Raw genomic sequence first — 9,011 nt, 5'->3', positions numbered from 1 at the left:
TTGAATTTGAAGAGGACACGCTGAATATTCAAGAAATTTAAAGAAAATAAAGGTGAAATTGAAAAGAGGGAGCTGTGATTTTAAGGCAAAACTAATTTCTCGGCCCCGATTCTGAATGAACTTGGTCAGCAACAAATTTCCAGTCCTATTTTTTACATAATGGGCCAAGAAAAAATGTACAAGGGGGGGTCAAAAGGAAACAGGCATGAAATTTGCACCACACCTTTTTTTTTTTTTATATATCTCAAGCTCAAATTTCCCTCGCCCGCACCACACATCCACAATCCATCATCCCTTTTCAAAGGCTCGACGAGTCCAAAAGAGATGTCCGTCGAAACCCGAGACAAGCGCCTCTCCTCCTCCCCCCCCAACATCGTCTTCACCGAGGGAAAAGAAAGAAGAAGGAAGTAAATGATGTTGTTGAGTAGAATCCCAAACTCTTCACTCCTTAATTATTCTCCCTCTCTCTGCTCCTTTTCGAAATCTGTAGCGAACCCTCTCCTCTTCAAGAAACGAGCGGGTCTTTTTCCAGCGGGGAGGATGGCATCAAATTCTTCGGCGGCGATCAGAGCGTCAGCCCAGACCCTCACCGACCCCGATGAGCTCATCGGCTCCGTCGAAACCTTCATCTTTGATTGCGATGGTCAGCTCTGTCCCCTTGAGCCTATCTTACCACCTTTTACTAGAACTTTGTTCAGAGTTTTTGATTCTTTCTTTTTTTGTCAAATTCGTTGAGTGCAGGGGTTATTTGGAAAGGGGACAGTCTCATCAGTGGCGTCCCTGAAACCCTGGATATGCTCCGCTCAAAGGTGGGGGGGGGTTTTTTTTTTAACGCTTTTGCTTTTGCTTTTTTTTTTCTTATTTAAAATTGGAATTTTATCCTGTTAACTGGGTAACTTAGGGGAAAAGATTGGTTTTTGTGACGAACAACTCGACAAAATCCCGGAAGCAATACGGGAAGAAATTCGAAACTTTGGGATTGAAAGTCAATGAGGTCAGTTACTTATTATTATGTCCGTTTGGGTATCTATTTATGTGTTGTTCTGTTTTTTTATTTGAGTTGGGTTATTGTGGATTGGTGTAGGAAGAGATCTTTGCCTCGTCTTTCGCTGCTGCTGCTTACTTGAAGTCCATTGACTTCCCTAAGGATAAGAAGGTTCATGCTTTGTTTTCACCGCATTAATTGTTGAAACCTATTTCAATTTGTTTTCGCCTTAAAATTTGCGCATTTTTCATGAACTTATCCGTTATGTTTTTACCTTGAGCGGAAAGGAACTAGTGATCTGAAATGTTTTTCTTCAAATGTCAGGTGTATGTGATAGGTGAGGAGGGAATTCTCAAGGAGCTTGAACTTGCTGGATTCCAGTATCTTGGTGGTCCGGTATGGTAAACTATAATCTTTCCTATAAAATCTATGTTAAATAAGAAGCAACGAATACATTTCATCGACTAGAATGTTAGAGTTTCAGCTTCTATTTCCTCTCCCAGTTCAAGTTGTTATCGAATACATTTCATCGACTAGAATGTTAGAGTTTCAGCTTCTATTTCCTCTCCCAGTTCAAGTTGTTATCTTTGTACTCGATAATTCTTGGTCATTTTTCAATTGCGGGAAGTCTGGGTTCATGTTAAAGTTAGGACTATACTGTTATATGAAGTATACAGGGAAGGGCTGAGAAGTTCTTAGGGGGAAAAAAACACAAACTAGACAAGTGAATAGTCCTTCTAAGGGGTTGGATCAGCAAGTGCTTGGTTCTTCGAGCCTTAGGCATAGATGCTGAAAAGGAAAAATGTGTTCTTGAGTGCATAGAAGTAGACAACAAAATTGCTAACAGGACCTAACATCCATATCGGAGACTTCTCGACAAATGTGATGGATAGAAGTAAATAACAAAATCATCCATTTACCAATTACCGCTCAAAGTTGCGATAAGAAAGCGGGAGGAAGAATCAACAAGATATCAGAAAACTCAAGCAGCTATGGTTTCTAACCTATATACATTATCCACAGTGATAACTAGGAATAAATGTGACCTAGTAGTCCTTACATAACTTCCTAGGGATTTCTTTAAGAGACTAGTGTGGAGATTTTCTTCCCAAGGCATGCATGTTTGTGGACATACATATCACCTTTCACAGGAAATAAGTTACTTTATGTCGGGAGCAGGAGCATTAAGCTTTAAATTTGCAGTTTGATTCATGTATGATGAATCTTTACTTTTAACTTTTACAAAACTTAGGAATGCTACCCTTTCCACAGAAATTTACGATCAGGCTGGAATTTTATGCTTATCTTCTATATAAACTTCTGGTTATGCAAATAGAAATATTTTTTGTATGTTTCTTTTCAGGAAGATGGCGAGAAAAAGATAGAGCTGAAACCTGGTTATTACATGGAGCACGACGAGAGTGTATTTTTCCTCTCCCTTGGTTTCCAGTTTACTATCTAGCTTCTTCTTTTGGTTGGTTATGGAGCTCCTGATGTAGATCCAAGGAGGAGTTATATCTTTCCAAAATTTCACCTAACATATTTTTGGATTTCAACTTTTAGGTAGGAGCGGTTGTAGTCGGATTTGATCGATATTTCAATTACTACAAAGTCCAGTAAGTTACCTCCTAACTTGTATTGTTTGTATTATCAGAGGACAGAAAGACTCGCATAGACTATAGGGTACTAATTTGCATTTGTATAATTTTTCATCATTGTGTCACTTAGTGACTCATAGCAAACACCATGATTTCTTTTCCTTCGTAGTTCATTTTATTAACTTAACGTTTATGTGCAAGGGCAGTCCATATGCTTTTTTTAACATCTTTTATGGCCTTGTAAGCAACAATTCTGTAGGCTATCTGCCTAAATTGGCAGGCACGGGATTTATGGTTTTTCCTCATCATCATCATCTTCTGAACCTTTGTCAATCAATAGGGTTAGCTATGGATCATAAGGGTGAAATTTGAGTGAGATCTGCAATAGTTAACCAAGTTCTTATTATTCTTTATCCTGATACAGTCAATCGTATATTTATTGGTACCAAGTTCTTCTTGGTCTGTGCACAAGGATTTCAAGATCATGAAAATGAAATTTTCATGCTATACCAACAGGTGGACATGTATAAATTCAGAAATTAGTTCTTCTGGAAATTTTGAAGGAACCATTCTTCCTGTCACTGAAAGTGGTCTAATAGGAATGCTTCATTATCCTATGATGGAGTAGGTAACCCTTTTTAGTTCTTCTGGCAATTTTTGAGGAACCACATCCTGTCACTGAAAGTTGTCTAATAGGAATGCTTCATCATCCTATGATGGAGTAAGTAGCCTTGTTGTTACTTTCATGAAGAGATGAAAATGTTGACATCTTGGACTTTGTAACACTTAACCCAGTGTCTTAGAAATGACTTCTATAACAGATAATGGATGGAGATAGTGAAAAATAGGAACTGATTTATATGGACGCAACTTAGTATTATAGCAAGACTAACAAATGTTGTTGACAAGCTGGTAATGAAATAGTACATAGAGTTTGATGGGTATCAAGAAAGATGATTTTGTAGAAGAGGTCTAGGCAAAACCTGGTAGTTATGTATAACTCATTAGGTTTATGGTGGCTCACTAGGTGAAAGAGGAAGGGAAATAGATCTTTGGTGACTATAAGAGAAGGGAAATTGTATCTTGGGCACATTCATGTTCCTGTTTCTCACTGGAGTCAATGTTGGTATAATGCCACTGGAGATGCAAATAAACCAAGCAGAAAGAACTCTTGGGTTATCCGAAAGGGCTTGCACCTTCTCTTCTTGTTTACAGAAAAAAGTAGCAGAAAGGGACGCAAAAGAATTATGAACAGGTAAAGAACGAAAGCAAAAAAGGAAAAAGATTTAAGTGGCTTGTAGATGCAAAAAATATCTCCAAGAAAAAGGTAGGAAGTACAGAAAAGGAACATGAGTCTCCCTTTTCTACCTCTGTCACGGCTTCCATGCATGAGATCCATTCTTATCCCTTATGGTGTAGCCTGGCATTTAACGTCTTGTCGCTTTCTTTAGTCATTTTACATCTGATGTTTCATTGATTAGCATTAATACGTTGACCTTATCGGATTTGTATTCAAGAATGAGGATAGTATATCGATGCCTCGTTCCTTTTTGAAGTGGTGTAATCCAGTTCCTCTGTTTCCGTACCATTTGCAAATTCAAGGATCATGTTAACCAATATGAAAGACCAATTACCACAAATAGTATGAAATTCATGTTGACTAGAAATAGTCTGAAGGGATTGCCAGAATCCTTGGTTGATGAGATAGCTTTGAAACTAACATCACTTTGGATATGCATCCATATGGACTGTATCAGGTTTTCTTAAAATTTATACATTGCAATATGTTAGGTTATAGCTTTGAAACTCATCTTACTTTGGATAAGGCTAAATTACCAGATTGGTATTAAAATAGACCACTTTTACCTGTTGGTATTAAAAATAGCTCGGAGTCTTTTTGGTATTACAAGTACGCCTTTATGCAAGAAGACCCGTAAGTTCAAAGGCGGTGAAAAAAGAAAAAGAAAAAAGGTCTGAGCATCATTTGAGCCCTGACGTGGATAAAAAATAATGACATGGCAGGTAGTTTTTAAGATTAGGCAGTGATAGTTGAGAGCACGTGGGAAGCACATGCCTCTCTTAGGGCGAGGTTTGATTTTGAACTTAGGGTTCATACCAGGTCTCCCCTTCCAAGTTTCAGCTCCAAAGTTGTGACCCATCTTCAAATAGGTCTCTCCTCCAACATGCCCTCTTCAAACTCTAACACAGTAACCCTAATTTCACCCCAATTTATCAACCCTAACCCAAAATTACACCATAAATCCATGTTTGCTTTCACCGAAACACTCAAAAAAACCAAAATCTTGAAAATTTCAACACCCTACGTGAAATCAAGGATTGAGTGTCAAATCTATCTTACTGTGAATGATGCCAATATTCATTTTCTATTTGCAGGTATGGAACTCTTTGTATACGTGAAAATCCTGGCTGTCTTTTCATTGCAACAAACCGAGATGCTGTAACTCATCTTACTGATGCTCAAGAATGGGCAGGTTTACCTCTATAACTCTTTTTTCATTTATCAAGCGTAAATACTATTCAACAAAAATAATAGATGGAGTTAATTGTTTAGTTATAAACTGAGATGAGCTTGAAGTAGTCCTGGTCATCTTTCCATTTCAAGAAGGTTATATATTATATCTAAAACCTCTTATTAACCCTATCACTATGGGCCTTATTTTTGTTTTACAATTTTCCTTTCAAGTCATTGTAGTATTTGTCAGATATTACCAAATAAAACATGGGTCTTCATCTGCAAGGCACCCGATAATATAGTTTTGTTGGCAAAATATCATATCACTTCTTAAAACATTAAACTTAACAGAAGCATACAATACATGCCTTCCTAATTTACTTATCTATTTCAGGTGGTGGTTCAATGGTTGGTGCACTCTGTGGTTCAACCCAAAGGGAGCCACTTGTCGTAGGAAAGCCTTCAACATTTATGATGGATTACTTGTCAGACAAGTAAGCCAACAAAAATCTGTTCTTTACAACAGTTTTCCATTTCTCTAGAGAAAATAAACATACAGGCTTTGTAAACATGAAATTAGAAGGCTGACGAAAATGACAGAATAGTAGAATGACCAACATGGGACTATATGGTGTTTTGGTCAAGGCTAACATAAATATATAGTTTCATGCTTCATAGTTGTTTATTCATGCAACAGAGGGGATTGGAGCATAACAAGAGCAGCTCTTTGTAAGTAAGATATGTTGTGTGTATGCTCTAGGTTTTATCATTTCATAAATTGGACTGTTGTTCCATGCAATTGGTGACAATTCATATAGTGACGACTATAAGAGAATGATCATGGTGTATGGATAAATTAGGGGTGGGGATAACCTTGCAAAATTGGTTCGTGTATTAAATCATGCAGACTTCAGCCGTAGACTTATAATCTTCACTTGGATACTATGTGAGTCGATCTGGCATTCCATTTTACAAAAAATGGCATCAAACGGCATTTGTGTATAGTGACAAGGAAGAACAATAATTCACAAATCTTTAGAATATTTCATCAATTTGCTAACCATATACCAATGAAGTCTTGCTATGTCTAAAATGAAGAAATTAAATTTCCATTAACTGGAACCAAACATACTATGTTTTGCCTATAGCAAATAGGATACTGGTTCATATCTGACTATGCCAATGTAGACTTCCTTTGTCTAGATGAAGAAATCAATTTTCCATTAACCGGAACCAAACATATTATGTTTTTGTATAACAAATAGTACACTGGTTTAAAGGGTTCACGTATAGATGTCGTAATGTAATAGCATGAATGGTTTCCACTGCCAGAAGCAATACATTATGAAAGCTGTTTAAGAGATCAATTATGCATTGCACAACTTTACTTGTGACTATTTCATTTTTTTTAATTTAAAGAAAATGCAATTTTACAAAGAGCACTGTACTAAAATCTACTAAAAACAAAGTCTTACCTATATCCCTTTGTTGAAGTAGAAATCTTCTTTATTTACCTATAGTGACATTATAAGCAGCTAGGTATTATATACAAAAACTTGATGTAAGGACTTTTGTAGCTTATGTAAAGCACTTGAAAAACCTGGAATCAACTATTAATATTATTTCCATCCATATTGTTTAACTTGGTCAGTGAGGTCTCTGTGAACTGATCAACAGAGCGCTGTGAAAGAGGCCAACCTTGATTGCAGAACTGAAGTTGCAATCTTCTCGAACATGGATATTTAACAAATTTAGACCCTGAAACTAGTCAGGAGGGAAGTTTAACCTCCAGTATCTAAATCACAAATATTCATGGTAGGATGGTTCTTTGATTGTTTTCTGATAATCAATTGTATATTTAAAAAATTCTCATAATCATTGTCTATGAGGAGCTAAAAAAATTGTCTGTTTCAAGCTAGTGTATATATAATAGTTGATAGCATAAAGTGAGATGGTCCTTTGATAGTTTTGTCATAATCAATTGTAATATTGTCCTTCTTTTTCTGGTGCAGATTTGGTATTCTTAAATCACAAATATGCATGGTAGGAGACAGACTCGATACCGATATATTGTTTGGTCAGAACGGTGGCTGCAAAACCCTTCTTGTTCTCTCAGGTGATTTTATAGTGCTAAAATATTATCTTATAGCCTTGTAGAAGTTCCTCTAAAATTGGTGTTTTCCTTGTGTACAGGTGTGACTAGTTTGGAAACGCTTCAAAGCCCCAAAAACTCCATTCAACCAGATTTCTACACCAACAAAATATCTGATATGCTTACACTTAAAGGTGCAGCAGTATGAGGCTCTATACTCATGGAATCTGATGTCAAAAATACCCGTTACATTGGTGTAGCCCCTCTTTAACACCAAAAAGAGGAATAGGGAAAGCAAGTGAAGTTTTCTCTATTCAAATTGTTTGGTTGTATGAAAACATTTGAGTTGTAATGAGAGGCACACTTTGATATATAAAATTGAACACTGTTAGAACTCTGAGAGCCAAGTATCTGACTTATGAGGCTAAAAAAGACAGTGACTTAAATTCTGACTGCACTGCTCAATCCAATTCTCCCTACATTTCAAAAATATTATTAAGAAACAATATATACAGATCGGTTTATGAAAAAAACAAGAAAGAAGAGAAGCAAAGGTCCTTTTTCAGATGCACATCAAACTGAAAAATGCATCCTTTGATCACTGGATTTTAACCTTTTTCAGGTATGGCATAATAAACTGTAGCCTCTCCTGTGGTTCAGTACCCCCCCTGCTGAATTCCTTGAGATGGCTGTTGCAAGCGCTCGAGCCCACGACCCATTGGAGCAATCATAGGAACTGAATGAACCGATTAGCTGCACAATATACCATCTTTATACACCATAAACCCTCTGCAAGTTGCCATGCTACCAGAAAATATAGCCAATGGCACAATCTTCACCGACCTCCGTCTCATCATTTCATAGAATGAAGTCTGAACTGCAAGTAAACCTGTTCTTTCAGCTAAGGAAAATAAACCTGAGAGGCTTACTGGACAAGTTTTGACACCAGCGTTAGCAATTCCCGCACTTCTTTGAAGACGTTCTATACCAAACTTCACTGGAACGGGTAGTTTGAAAATAGCAAGCTTTACGAGTGCATAGAAAGGAACAACTTTCAATAGAGAAGTTGCTCTTGCGCCCAATGCAATAGGATTGTCTGCTAATATCTCAGTTTCTGTATCTTCGTCGCGACAAAAATAATGTGTGAAGCATAGATCAGTTAAACTAGCAATTTCAAGAGGTACAGGTGTAGCCCAATGCCTCCTTAGACACAAAGTTGGGCTGCATTTCTTTCTTAAGCAAATAGCTGATAGACAGAATTTGTACCTTGGATATATGGTCTCCAGTTTTAACATTGCTTGGCAATTGTGCAGCAGACCTCTTGTATGGGGATTCAAGTAATATGAATTGTGAACTAATCTCATGCGTAGCTTTCTTGGCAGCGAAGATGTGACCATACAGTTATACTCCGAAGATTTCTTTCAAGACCTGAGGTTTAGAAGACGCCTCGTACTGCTCTTTGTTGATCTTATCAACTAGACATTTTTTTAAGAACTCCAAAAGAAGAAGTGGGCACGTTGATCTCTTGATCATCTGGCAAACTCTCTGGATTTCTGTCAGGATGGATGAAGCAACCAAGCATACTACACCCTCAGGCTGAACTTCTTTGATCGGCTGTTCCGCATCAAGAGCAGATTGTTTGGAGAGGTTTTGTGCGGCCATGATGTGAACTATAGAATGAGAATCTGGGTCCTGGATAGCAAATATGAATTTCTTGGTGTGTTCAGGAAGCGAAAGCTTATGAACCAGCTGGCTTGAGAGTTTCAAATCATCTCTCTTTAGCATGGAGAATGGCCACAAATACAAGTAAGAAATGAAGCACAGCTCTAAGAGCATCCTGCAGATGACTATTATGCAACCATA

The 9,011-nt window shown here is 37.3% G+C and overlaps 1 protein-coding gene across 1 annotated transcript; it reads left to right on the top strand.

The window, feature by feature from the left end:
• LOC109830563 (phosphoglycolate phosphatase 1B, chloroplastic-like) lies at positions 246-7,545 on the top strand. Its single transcript, XM_020397863.1, has 11 exons — positions 246-643; positions 742-809; positions 902-994; positions 1,085-1,156; positions 1,310-1,381; positions 2,349-2,408; positions 2,549-2,601; positions 4,978-5,075; positions 5,451-5,550; positions 7,069-7,172; positions 7,250-7,545. Exons 1-11 carry the CDS (start codon positions 412-414, stop codon positions 7,354-7,356), a joined length of 1,059 nt encoding a protein of 352 aa, XP_020253452.1. The 5' UTR covers positions 246-411; the 3' UTR covers positions 7,357-7,545.

This window comes from Asparagus officinalis, chromosome 2, assembly GCF_001876935.1.
Source record: "Asparagus officinalis chromosome 2, Aspof.V1, whole genome shotgun sequence".
NCBI lineage: Eukaryota > Viridiplantae > Streptophyta > Magnoliopsida > Asparagales > Asparagaceae > Asparagus > Asparagus officinalis.
This window is presented reverse-complemented; position numbering and strand designations above follow the sequence as displayed.

Excerpts from the sequence above, each read along its gene's own strand:
- LOC109830563 (XM_020397863.1), top strand. The coding sequence starts at position 412 with ATGATGTTGTTGAGTAGAATCCCAAACTCTTCACTCCTTAATTATTCT. Across the intron at positions 644-741 it reads CTTCATCTTTGATTGCGATG|GGGTTATTTGGAAAGGGGAC; the intron begins GTCAGCTCTGTC and ends CGTTGAGTGCAG. Across the intron at positions 7,173-7,249 it reads AACCCTTCTTGTTCTCTCAG|GTGTGACTAGTTTGGAAACG; the intron begins GTGATTTTATAG and ends CCTTGTGTACAG.